We start from the raw sequence: 13,719 nt of genomic DNA, 5'->3' as shown, positions 1-13,719 counted from the left end.
GTATAAATAATAGCATCAAGAATAAACTAGAAAGAATAAATGGGTCTGTGTATTTTATGACAGAAACGTAGGGTCCTGAAGAAGCTAAGTGTTGCCACACATACAAGAAAGAGTACAAAGAAAGCAGCTAAGAAATATTTAACTTTACTGTACCTTTTTTTGGAGAGTGTTGGGAGGTGCTTCTAGGGAAAAAATGAAGTTTCCAAAGTCATTTAATTGGGATGGGGAGAGCATTTGGAAGTCTTGAGAGAGTACCTGAAGCATAAGTGCTGTTCTGTAAGGTCACAGAAGCATGGCTTCAGAGCACACCCATGGATAGAAGCCAGTGAGCCTGGGAAGACTTTTCTGGTAGTCCATTCGGAACATAAGCAGGGCCAGAGGAACTTCTAATGTGTTTATGGGGTGGAGGGTAAAAATTATTTATAAATAGTGTCACAGAGAAGAAATATTCAAACTTTGGTAAATTAATACATTGAGAAGCCAAAATAACAATATGAATAAGTTAAAGGAGTTTTCACACAGATAAAATAAGAGAAGGAGAAAAGGAGGTTTATTCTTATTTGTTTTGATAAACCATTCACAATTAAAGATGGTATTGATGAGATATGGAGCTTAGTTAAGGCTAAATAATGTTTCAAGGATAATGGTAGCCAATGCAGAGAGTTAGGTACCTGTGAAGGAACATCTCTTAGACCCTTTCAGCTGCTAGAGTAGATACTGCAGGATAAAGAGTGGTATTGTAAAGATCTGCCCAAGTCATGGACTAAAGGGGTGTAAATTTGGGTAATGCACGGCCAGGTATGTATTGCATCAAAAATTTTCTTAAATAAAAAATAAAAAAGAACATTTCACATCCAGCAGAGCAGCCCACTTATGAAAGCAGTATTCACCACAACAAATCTTTCCATAAAATAAATTGTGTTGACTAGTCCCTTGACATTTATTATAATAGGATCTGACCTGTAACAACACAATGAAGCGCAAAGAAAATTGGAATTGGGTCCATAGCCTTGGTATGTGAGCTCTCCAGAAATTCAGAGCAGTAAATCTCGTCATTTCCAGACTTATCTGATAGAGGATTATCCATATCATTCACTTTCCCTCCCCCAACTTCTTCCTGAGGCTTATCTTTGATCCTGGGAAAGAGAGGAAGTTCCGTCAATTTCCTTTCTAGTTAGAAGGACCAGTAAAGGATTTGATAATAGAGAAGATTAGAAATTAGATGAGGTTTCAGACTTATCTGTGGATTTCATTTAACAGAGATGTCCTTGTTTTCTATTAGTGATCAAAGCTGCCTGGCTGTTAATGCTTAGAGTTGAGATGGTTCTAGCTATCAATTAGAATCCTAAGTCTAGGGGAGTTTTCTAAGGTTTTAATCTGATTCCCCCACCTTCTATCCTTACAGGTGGTGCTTGGCAGTTTTCATTTAATGTGAAATTTTACCCACCAGACCCTGCTCAGCTATCTGAAGATATCACCAGGTATTTGACGATTGGTGATGAATAGGAAGCCATACTGGGAATGTGGTGTGGCTCCCAACATCTCCAGAGAAGAGCACACTTATATCTGGTGGCCTTACAGTCATCCATGCTTGTTTTAGTCGGCTTTTTTGCTGCTGTGACTAAAAGACCCAACCAGCACAATTGTAGATTTATTTGGGGGCTCACAGTTTCAGAGGTCTCAGTCCATGGACAATGGCAGACAGAACATCATGGTGGAAGAGTGTGGTAGAGACAAGCAAGCTCACATGATGATCAGGAAGAAGAGAGAGTGACTCCACTTGCCAGATACAAATATATATACCCCAAAGTCACGCCCCCAGTGCCCACCTCCTGCAGCCACACCCCACCACTTCAGTTACCACTCAGTTAATCCCTATCAGGGGATTAATTCACTGATTGGGTTAAGGCACTCACAACCCAATCATTTCTCCTCTGAACCTTCTTGCAATGTCTCACATGGGAGCTTTTGGGGGACACCTCACCACCATAACAATGCTCAAATGGCAAACAAAAGGCAACTGAATGAAGCACACATCTGATGAGAAGATTTGCCAAATCTAGCTCACAGTTGAATCTTTGGTGCTACGCTGATATTTCTGGCTGCCTGACCCTGGTGGGAAAACATGCAAAATTGAGATGCTGTCACCCACCCACCACAGTCAAATTCAATGAGATTCAGTCTTCAATGATAAAGCAATTCTTAAGTGTGCCTGCTTTAAAACTTAGAGGCAAAAAGTCTTTAGATGTTTATGCTCTGCATATAATCAACCTCTCATCTGTCTAAAAATAAAAATAACATTCATATCAATTTAAGGTTAACTTTTCATGCCCAGTGTATATGAGGAATATGATTAATTTGTTTTCTGAAATAAAGATGTTAAGAATCTGACATAAAAATATCCCAGCTTGGTGGCTGAATTTAGAGTGTGAAAAGGGATTTCCTTTATAAAGCAGTGCTGGGTAGCTTATTCTGTTCAGGCTGCAATCATAAAATCCCAGAGACTGGGTGGTTTAAAAACAATCGGAATTTACTTCTCATAGTTCTGGAAGCTGAAAGTTTGAGATCAGAGTGCAAGCAGGGTCATATTCTGGTGAGGGTCTGTAGTAGACCACTGGCTTCTTACTGTGTTCTTGCATAGTGGAGGTGGGAAGGATGAGGGGGTCTTCCTCTGGCCTCTTTTATAAGGGTACGAGTCCCATTCTTAAAGGCTCTACCTAATCATTTCTGGGGAAAACAAAACACCTCTAATCCATTACCTTGGTGGGACAGGATTTCAACATAAGAATTTGGGGGATGGGAATGGGGCCACAAACATTCAGCCTGTCATTCTTGGTTTACTGAATGTCCTCCTAGATGGCCCTACATTCTGCTTTGGAGACTCTGACTCTTGCTCTGTTTGGTAGTAAGTTTATGATCATGCAAAACAATTTTGTTCTGTGTGTGAATATTTTTCTATATAAGGCTCCTATTTTTCTTAGCTGTTCATAAAAGAGAAATTACCCAAAACAGCTTTAGTAACTTGCTACAGTAAAAATAATTTCATTTGCTATATTAGAAGGGTAGCAATTAGTTCCAGAGGATTTTTTTTTTCTACTGGCAATAAGTCAGAGAAAATTTATAATTTCTTATAAGCAGACACTTTTTTGTCAATATTGAAGAACTATTTCATCGTGGATGGTCGTGGAAACCAAATATACTTGTATTTGAAAATTTAGTGTGTGGTTCCCTTCTATCTACTTGTGTAATGTTTGTAGAGTCTGTTAAATATTTCGGAATTTTTATATCTGGGTTACGTGGATTTTACTTACATCAGCACCAAATCACCCGACAGGGGACCTTAAGACTTTGCAATAATAGTCTGTTCCAACAGACTAACTGTTCTTTTTTTATATGGAAGGTGCATGATAAGGTGTTATTAATACTCACCAAGGTTAATACTTAACCTTGAGATCTTTTGCAGTTGGTATTATACCTGTAATGCTTAAGAATAAAATAACAGAGAAGATAAATCAGCTATTGATAGAAATATTTTTATCATATGACAAAATTATATAAAAAATATTTTCTATTTCTTCAGTTTAAAGCTGTTTACTTACAGGGACAAGATTCTCAGATTATAAGTTAATAGTTCCTTGAAATTAATATTCAGGTCAGTTAGATTCTAGGGAGATATCTAAATAAAAAGAAATAACTTAAAGCAGGAGAAAGCATTATTATAAAGAGATGATGTCATCCAAAATGCAGGGAGTTGAGAATAGAGTTTATGAAGGTAGGACTCTTACCTAAAGTCTGTCTTAGTCATGTGGTAAGATCTGTCATCCAGTTATCAAAATCATCCCTCTGTAAGGCTAGTTGGAGCCTAATAATTATATGCAAGAGCATCAATTTTTGAATTATAATTCCACCAACCAGGGGTTTCTGGGAGTGTGTTGAATGAAGACTGTCTTTAAGACTTTAAAAGTTATTTTTATTGATGTGTTATAATTATACATAATAGTGGGATTCATCATTACATATTCATGCATGCATACAACATAGAGGATACGTTTAGATTTCTTCTACTGTGGTTTATTATGACCATTGCCTTCTTCTTTAAATATTATATTTTATAGCCTGGTATTTTCCCCTGATATCTAGATCAAATATAGATGAAACAAATATCAGCATCTGTGAATGGTAGGAAATGTGTCCTGGACAGGTTATTGCACAGGGAGAAATTGTCTACTTACAGTTTTTACTGAATGATCTCCTTTTCATGTGTCCTAATGCTGGCCTTTTATTTTGACCTTTCGGCTCCTGGAAGGTACTACCTCTGCCTACAGTTGCGCGATGACATCGTATCAGGAAGGCTGCCCTGCTCCTTTGTGACCCTCGCCCTGCTGGGCTCCTACACAGTCCAGTCAGAACTTGGAGACTATGACCCCGATGAATGTGGGAATGATTACATTAGTGAGTTCCGCTTTGCACCAAACCACACTAAAGAACTCGAAGATAAAGTGATCGAGCTGCACAAGAGCCACAGGTCAGTGAACAGGAGCATACATTTAACTTGTGCTTTATGGGTGAGCATCAGTTCTACAGCCTGTCTCTTCCCAGTGTTGATTTCAGTACATTAAGAATGGGATTTTTAGCACAGTGGGTCTTTACATGGGAAAGTTCTGGAGTAGGTAAGCTTTCCCTCAGAATAGCCAGGCATCTATTTGTAATGTTGTCCTTCAAAGCCATTTTTCTTGTTATTCTTTCCTCAGATGCTGAGTATCCCTTATCCAAAATGCTTGGGCCCAGAAGTGTTTCAAATTTCAGATATTTTTTCAGACTCTGGAATATTTACATATATATATATAATGAGATGCGTTGGGAACGAGACCCTAGTTTCAACACAAAATTCATTTTATGTTTCATATTCATCTTACACATGAAGTTAATTTATAGTACACCTGGGTGTTGACTAACTGGTCTCATGAGATCAGGTGTGGAGTTTTCTACTTGTGACATCATGCTGGTATTCAAAACTATTCAGACTTAAGATTTTTAAATTAGGAATGGTCAACCTGTATCTGCCAGTGCCTCAATAGATGCTTTCTTATAAATTAACAGGGAGCTCAGTGGGAAATTTTGCAACCCAGCCAGATAAAGGATAAGCAATTAACTAAAAAAGGAAGGAAAATCAGCTAACTGCTTTTTCATTCTAATGAATAAAAGGGAAAGGCAACCTTATAACACCTTTTTTTTTCCCTAATCAGAGGAATGACGCCAGCAGAAGCCGAGATGCATTTCTTGGAAAATGCCAAAAAACTATCTATGTATGGAGTAGATTTGCATCATGCCAAGGTATGCATTTTTAAACCCCCCACTATTTTATTTAATTCAACTCTGTTACCGTAATTCTTATTTTAGTGAATGTAATGGAAATATTGGGGTTGCAAATTTCTGTTTGCCTTGCAAGCCCTATTTCATGTTAAAACAAACTTAGCTCTTTGTTTTTTACTGGAGGGGTTGCTTTTCATGGCTCAGACTCACTCTCCCCATGGGCTAAGCCTCCTGAAAGCCCTCAGTAGACAAACCCTCTGATTGCCTGTTGATTCAGTTGGAAGCTTATCTTGACCAAACAAGCTCTTGGACCCTGCTGCCTTCTCTGTTTTCTCCCACTCTGCACCAACATGCACCCTTTGCTGCCTCTGCACCCTGACTGTGCCTTTTCCCTGAATATGTTCATCTGACATCTGACTTCTCTGCTCTTTCATGTCTGTCTGTCTCAACTTGGTCTGTGTATGTCCCTCATTCTAGAACCCCACCAGGTACTTTGTAAATTCATGTTATATTTTAAGAATTCTGTCTCTTGTGTTTAAGCACTCGTACATGTAACCAGTACTTTGAAATAAGATTATTTTTAAAGTGCAACCAAAACTAGTCATCCTGGCTAAGAATTGCTTTGTTGACTGATAATGGGTGCAGTGTTAGAGATGTATCTTAGCAAGAAAGAAATTGGAATTAAACTGTAGGGCTTCAGTGTTTGAGACACACAGAGCAGCTTTGACCCTGTCATGCTTTTTCTAGAATCTCTGTGCTTTTCAGAAGCCAGAGAATGAGCATGTGGACTACAAGTCTAATATTTTAAAAGCCATGGACAAAGTACTATGGAAATATGGGGAAGATTTTATGAGAACTTTTATCAGCAAAACATATGCAATTTGCTAGGTTTCTAGAGATGGATTCTGATATTTTGGCTGTGTTCAAAAGGTCAGTATTTAAAGTTCAGGGTTATTTAGGGATTGACAAGATAATATCGCTCCTGCATAGGGATGTGGACTTGACCTCTGATAGACAGTCACCAATTTCACGGTCTGGGTCTCACAAGAATGTGCAATTACAGCCTTCCAGGCAGGCAAGTGTCTCTCACAGTCAGTTTTAAGGCTAGAAATGAAGAGCAATTTCAGCTGTCTGTGTTTAAGTAAACATCTCAACAACCTTGATCACCAAACAGAAGAAAATATGTTATTTGCAAGTTTTGTTGCTGCTCTTTGGTAGATGTTTAGGGAGCAAACCAATCCTCCGTGACTTTGGACAGACAGATGGTAGCCATTGAACGAATGTGGGTTTGATTGGTGATGTCTATGGGTGAACTCCTACATCACAGAGAGGAGGACTTCCAATGCCTGAACACCAGCAAGATCACTGGGGTTTGACTGGGGACATGTGTTGGTATACTAACAGCAAGCTCTTTGACATTTATGTGTCATTACAACAGCAGGTGTAGCTGTTTACTTGCCAATTTTTTATTGCATGTTTTCACGTATTTTGCCCTTGGATAATGAAGATGTTTTTCTCTCTTATGTCAGATATCAGTAGAGTAGAATTTCAACATAAAGATAAGACCAGATAATTAAGTTGTTTTTTTTTTTTTTCAATTTCTTTTAGAGTTTTTCCCTAGGTGGCTAAAAGATAACCAAAAAGGAAATAAAAGTAGCATGAGAATTTGAGTGAACCTAAAGCTATTTTTGAGTTATACCTTGCACTTTGATGCATTAACTGCCCTCCCCCAAATAAATAGATAAATAAATAAATGATTAGGGAAATGATTGAGGGAAGTGCAACTCAGGTTGTATCAGTGTTCCCATCGGTAAAAATAAAATCACTTCACATTGCTATAGCTACTGAATTAAAATGGATGGCTGCTTTGTCATTCAATAATATGATTTGAAATTATGCCAATTAAGAAGAAAGAATTAAGGAAGTGCAAATGTAGCCCATTATAGGATTTTATCTGAATATTAAGTATAATAAACGATTCATAGACTCCATTTTCTCATGCAGTCACACACCATCATTTCAAGGAGGAAATTTACTGAATTAAATTAGAGACAATTTCCGGTCATGAGCTAGATGCTTCTCCTTCTATTGATGGTATGAAAGTCCCGAAGCTTTATGATCCATTTAAGCATTCTGAATTGTGATCATGGACTCCACAGCTCCATATGAAGAATAAATACCCATATTAGATGAAGGTCCTATGTTTTGGATAATCTATCCCAAAAGCTTTTTTATTTTTTATTATTTTTAATGTTAGGAAGTCTATCTCTGCTTGTTTGTTGTTTAATGTTAGTTGTTTTTTGTTTGTTTGTTTGTTTGTTTGTTTTGGTGGGAGAGAAGGGAGGAGGACCAGGGATTGAACTCTAGGGCACTCAACCACTGAGTTGCTTAGCACCTCACTGCCATTGCTGAGGCTGGTTTTGAACTTGTGATCCTCTTCTGTCAGCCTCCCGAGCTGCTGGGATTACAGGTGTGCGCCACAGCACTCAGCGCTTAATGTTAGTTTTAATAGACTTTGTCAGAGTCACTTATTTCATGTAAGATACGAAACGTAGATATAAATCCCTGTCAAATACCCCATGGGCCAAGTGATAGTGAAGGATAGCAGTGTGTGAGCCATGATTCTAAATGAAGGGAGTGTCATGGCCACTTATTTTCATTGTGACAGACTGAGACTTTCCGGGTCTACCTCAGGGTCCTGTTAATGGGAGTATAAGTGTGTCTGTTGAGAGTGAATTGGACCTGTCCCCAAGAAAGGCTGGCAGAGCTTTTAATACCAAAGATTTATCCAACTAAGTACTCTGGTCAATAGCAGAAAATTGGGTATGAACATATTTTTTGTCCCTATGCAATTAAAGAAACAGACCCTTCAGCCAGTGTAAAACCCCACTTCTCCTGCCATTTTTATTCCTCATTCATTTTTACTTTCAGCAGGCACACATGAGTTTGATACATGCTGGGCAGGCCTGTGCTGGCCATGAGATTACAAATAGAAAACAGAACTGCTGCTCCTAATCAGCATACAGTCTCCAGGGAAGGAAGACAGGGAGGGAATCTTATTTTAGGACCATTTAGTAAGGTTGTGCTTGTCATAAGAGACTGATTTGGGACCAGAGCAGCATGTTGGAGGACCCAAGAAAAGGAGGTCTTATTCCTTCCTCCTCTTTCCCAGGAGGGGATATTGTTTCCTTGTGATCAAGGACACTAATGGTGATTTAAAAATAGATAAAACCGAAAAAGGTTTTAAATGGCCTTTCCCTCTGTGGACCAAAGGCTCTTTCCTAAACTTACATTCTATATTGAAAAGAAAGTGAACCAAAGAACAGTTATTCAAGCGTTCCTTCCTCATGCCTGCCTTTCTGCCTCCTGGCAGGAGGTGCTCACCTCTGAGGGGTTGTGCAGATGGGCTGGTTCTCAAGAATCAGTAATACCAATAACTTGGGAGCATTGGGTTATAATTCTTTAACTTGCATGGTCACTATAGCCTCTGATAAATAGTGGGCAGTTTCTGATCTTTGGATTCTCTAATTGTATTATATTCTAATATCCTGCCATCCAATAGTTCCACTCCTGTAGAGTAATTCAATATCTAATGGAGTAATATGTTTCCAAGGTAAGATATTTAATTCTAAACCAATTATATTCTGTTAGTAAACTTCCTGTTTCCCAGAGATGGACCAATATATTAATTTTTTATTCTGGTAGTGTTCATCTTATGCCTTGCATCTATAGGATTTAGGAAGTATCTTCCCACTGTAAGCATGAGTGAAAATCTCCTCTCTGAATTCTTAATTTTTTTCCTTCTCTGCTTTGCTGTTATTGCAGAGTAATTCAAAGTCAGGAACAGCCCCGTCAATGATAAGAAGGCCTGAGCATAAGGTGTGACCAGCCCGTGACCCTTTCTGTCCAGATTCCAACAAACAGGTGTAACAAGGCATTAATGCTGCAGCTCACATTCAGTCCTGCCTCAGTATTTTTCACCCAATTCAAGGCTTTGTGCATTTTCATTTTACCCTGATTTCAGTGGAATCCAATATTTAACAGGGACATCATATGTACAATATCCCTCTTAAGTTTAATGTAATAGCTAATGACCTCTAAGCATCACACATTTCTTGGGAAATTATGTAAAAGATGAAATGTCCAAGTAACAAAAGCAAGTTGAAATTATAATAGCATCCCATTTTTGTTTTTTAAAAAACCCTGTAATCATATTTAAAGCGTATGTGCATTTATCTATAGGTGTCATATTATTTAGTGTGATTACCACTGGGCTGTGTTTCCATGTATGGAGGTATATTGGAGGCACTAGGTTTGTATTTTTTTAAAAACTTTCATTTTAAAAATTTTTCTCTGACAATAATAGCAAATAAAGGTTGAGACTCTTTTCAAAGTAACAATACTCAAAATGCTCAAAGGAAAAGACAGGTCCCCTCTTGTTAGTGTCCAAATCAGCTAAAAGCACTGCCAGACAGCATGTGTGCAGTTGAGTCCCCATTTACAGTTTCCTCATCTGTAAAATGGGAATAATAATAGCAACCATCTCAACACAGCATAGTGAAGATTGAAAAAGTTAAAATACATAGGTTAGAGCAGTGTCTAGACACCCCATAGGTAAGAATTACGTGTTATGGTTATTAATACACAGCCCCTGCTTGACCTTTGCTCTGTGCAGCATTTATGCCATAAATCTGAGGTACCTGGGTGAACAAATGTTACTCCAACAAATGTCCACAGTGAAAAATATCATTGTTAAAGACTTACTTAATAGATTGGATAGAGAGAAGTGATGGGAGGGGAGGGAAGGGGAAGGGGGGATAGGAAGCACAGCAGAATAGAATAGACATTATGATTGCTGTATGTATATAGGTGACTGTATGACCAATGTGATTCTGCAATCTGTACAGTCAGAAAAATGAGAAATTATACCCCAGTTGATTCAAATGTATGAATTGCCAAGATCATTGTAATGTCATGTGTAGCTAATAAAAAAAAAAAAAAAAAAAAAAAAAAAAACCTTACTTAGCTGGGTGTGGTGGTGCACACCAGTAATCCCAGTGCATTGGGTGGCGGAGGCAGGAGGATTGCAAGTTCAAAGCCAGTCTCAGCAACTTAGAGAGGCCCTAAGCAACTTAGTGATACCCTGTCTCAAAATTAAAAAGATAAATAAATAAATGAATGAATAAAAAAGGGTTGAGGATGTGGCTCAGTGGCTAAACGCCCCTGGGTTCAATCCCTGGTTCCAAAACAAACAAAGCTTACCCTAAGGGGTGTTTTTAAAAATGTTTATTCAGTATTTTTCATATTTAAATTTTTCAATTGTAGATTCTGTCATGACTTAAATGTTGTACCCAATGAAAAGTAGAAAGAAGAGAGATACTGATATATTGTTTTTGTAATTCTCTAGGATTCAGAAGGAGTAGAAATTATGTTAGGAGTTTGTGCGAGTGGTCTGTTGATATATCGTGACCGGTTGCGAATAAACAGATTTGCCTGGCCCAAGGTTCTAAAAATTTCATATAAACGAAACAACTTTTACATTAAGATTCGGCCAGGAGAGGTAAGTATGCCTTCATTTGCATTTGCATTGGGAAAAAAAGATCCATAATAGCAAACAATAATATAGATTTTTTGCTCACAGATTCTAAGCACCATGCAACATGGTGAATCATGTCTGAATCCTGAGAGAATTTGTTGTAGTTTTATCCAAAGCAGTAATAAATAAAATGTTCTCTTCTTTATTATGTTGTTCTAGTTGAGCTGCATACGCTGAGAGGGTTTTTAAAAATGTATTTGGGTATAAAATCAAGATTCATTAATAATTTTTTGTATATTTCAAGCCGTGATGAATAGATCTCTTCTTTTGTGTCCTGCTGTTATCACTCCTTTTCCTTTTTATTTTTTTCTGCAAGTCTGACTGTACCTTAAAGTAAATAGCTAGAGATGATGTGCTTCAAGATACAGAAAAGTTTAGAACAAAGAATGAGGAGGTGAATAATGTAAATATTCCACAGCCTAGTGCATTTCCAGGGTATTTCTGATTTCTTTTTAATCAGAGAAACTAATAAAAGAATCAGAATTATTAATTCTTACTCCTTGGGCAGCAGCCTCCATGATCAAGTTATATTTATATATTCTTAGTGATTTATACATAATAAGTATTGAATTCTACTTGTATTTGTTTATGAGATAATTAATTATTACCTCCAATTTCTAATTGGTGCCTTAATATACTAGAAACAAAACCCAAAGATTCCAACTCCTATATATCTCTAAATATTTTCTCATTCAATATAGTTTTATCCTGCCTTCAAAATATACCTCTGCCCTGAATTTTTTGGTGGAAAATGCAGTTATAAAAAATCAGAAGATAAAGCTAGCAATCATATTTAACATAAATATGACTTATTAAATATTTTACATTATAAATATGTTAAATATTTATATTAAATATTCAGTTGTCATATGACAACTGAAATAATCTGTAAGCTTTTCATTTAAATACTTGAAACGGTAGTGTTTTAAAAATACTTGCAAAAATTGTTTGTGAAACTTATAGCTGATATGTGTTCGTTTTAATTCATTGAACAACTATTTATTAAACGAGCACCTATTTATTATCAGGCTCCATGGTGGGAATTGGATAGAGAGAAATATGACCTTGTTCTTTTTCTTAAAAGATTTTTCTATCAGAGAAACAGACTCAACCCTTGAATAATAACACCATGATATAAGAGAGGAGATGATCTATGGAAAAGGAGTGAGGGGCTGGCCTTGTGGCTCAATGGTAGAGCACTTGCCTAGCATGTGTGAAGCACTGGGTTTGATCCTCAGCATCACATAAAGATAAATAATACAATAGAAAAGGAGTGAGTTCACTGTGAGGCCACAGGGGGAAATGACCTAGTAGACAGTAGTGAGCAGTGGAAGGCCTTAAGTTGACACACTGGATGAACATTCTGGAATGATGGGTTTCTCAATGAAATGCAGCTACTGAGTGATCATGTGATAAGACCCAAATCATGGCATGGAGGGAGCAATTGGAGATGGGTTTCAGGAGCAGAACCAGTAGTAGGTCTCTGAGACAAGATGAAGGAAGGGATTCAAAAAGGGAAGAATCCACATAACCAGAGGGGTTCCATTTGCATGACTAAAGTTGATGGAGATGATGTCCAACAAGAAAGAGAAAGGGTCAGAATTTGAAGGGGGAAAAAAAAGAGATTAAAATTCCTTCAGGACTAATTTTCAAGAGGCAATTCTTGCCTTGAATGGAGTCATCACCAACCGGATATATTTTACCCAAGTCTTAGATATATGGGATAAATTGCCCAAAGAGCAAGGGAAGTTAGAGAAGAGGCCCTAAAATAAACACTCTGGGTGACACCACCATTTGATTGAGGGGCCAGTATAAGAAAAACAGGAAGACAGCCAGAAATAAAAGAAAGAACAGAGGCTGTGAGATGACAGGTGAGTTTCAGGGCCTAGTGGCTCACCAGCAGTGCCATATATTACAGAGAGGGCACATGGGGTGCAGACTAAGTAAAGCGTGTTGAACTTGATAGTCAGGTCCCATTATGGCATGGAAGAGTTCAGGAACGTGTGAGGAGCCACCTGCCAAGGGTGCATTGAGGCGAGGAGTGAAATAGCAGAGGTGGCTTAGCAGTAAGGAGTGAGGCAGGGTTTGGCTGAAGCAGGCCCCAAATTGGCTTCCCACCCCATCCTGTTTTACAGTCATATTTATAGGCAGGGAAGAATGAGAAGAAATTATTGATAGCATATAGTCTGCGAAGAGGTTGAAGAAAGCAGACACAAAGCACAGAGAAGTAAGCATTCAGAAAGCCTAGGGGCCCAACTCATCCTTGTGTAAAGGAGGATGACAGTAAGACACTCTGCCCCATTAAAAATGTTGATCTCACATGAGTAGAGAGTAGTACTCTAAGTAGTTACCAGGGGCTGCAGAGCAGGTGGTGGAAATGGTGAGAAAATGATCAACCTAGGGGTGCAGTTGGATAGAAGAATGTTCTTTAGCTCAATAGTGTAACTACATGGTCGACAACAATTAAACATGTATTTCAGAATACCCAGTATAGAACATGTGGAATATGTCCAGCACAAAGAAATGATATATGATTGAGGTGGTAGATAAACCAGTTACCCTGATCTGATCAGTACACATTGCCTATATGTGTTGAAATAGCACATGGTACTCCAGGAATATGTACAATTATTGTATGTCAGTAAAAATTTTTGAAAACTTTTGAAAAGCAACATACTTCTAGGCAACTTGCCCCAGAGAGCAAGGTGACTCTCTTTTGTAAGTCTTGGCTTTAGCATAGTGCAGGGGCATATTAAATGCTGGACGGGTAAATGCATAATGCTTTAGTTAAGAGCCAGGGTACTTTTGCC

The 13,719-nt window shown here is 37.9% G+C and overlaps 1 protein-coding gene across 5 annotated transcripts in view; it reads left to right on the top strand.

The window, feature by feature from the left end:
* Epb41l3 (erythrocyte membrane protein band 4.1 like 3) overlaps positions 1-13,719 on the top strand; it is a 151,249-nt gene that overhangs the window by 104,686 nt on the left and 32,844 nt on the right. For all 5 annotated transcript variants that reach the window (XM_071602450.1, XM_027942897.2, XM_027942898.2 and 2 more), the window contains exons 6-9: positions 1,406-1,481; positions 4,307-4,525; positions 5,247-5,334; positions 10,721-10,873. In XM_071602450.1, coding sequence (XP_071458551.1) covers positions 1,406-1,481; positions 4,307-4,525; positions 5,247-5,334; positions 10,721-10,873 — 536 coding nt within the window. The remainder of the gene's footprint in view (positions 1-1,405; positions 1,482-4,306; positions 4,526-5,246; positions 5,335-10,720; positions 10,874-13,719) is intronic.

The sequence above is a fragment of the Marmota flaviventris genome, chromosome 16, assembly GCF_047511675.1.
Source record: "Marmota flaviventris isolate mMarFla1 chromosome 16, mMarFla1.hap1, whole genome shotgun sequence".
In the NCBI taxonomy this organism is placed as follows: Eukaryota; Metazoa; Chordata; class Mammalia; order Rodentia; family Sciuridae; genus Marmota; species Marmota flaviventris.
The sequence above is the reverse complement of the archived record's forward strand: the minus strand, read 5'-3'. Positions and strand labels throughout refer to the sequence as shown.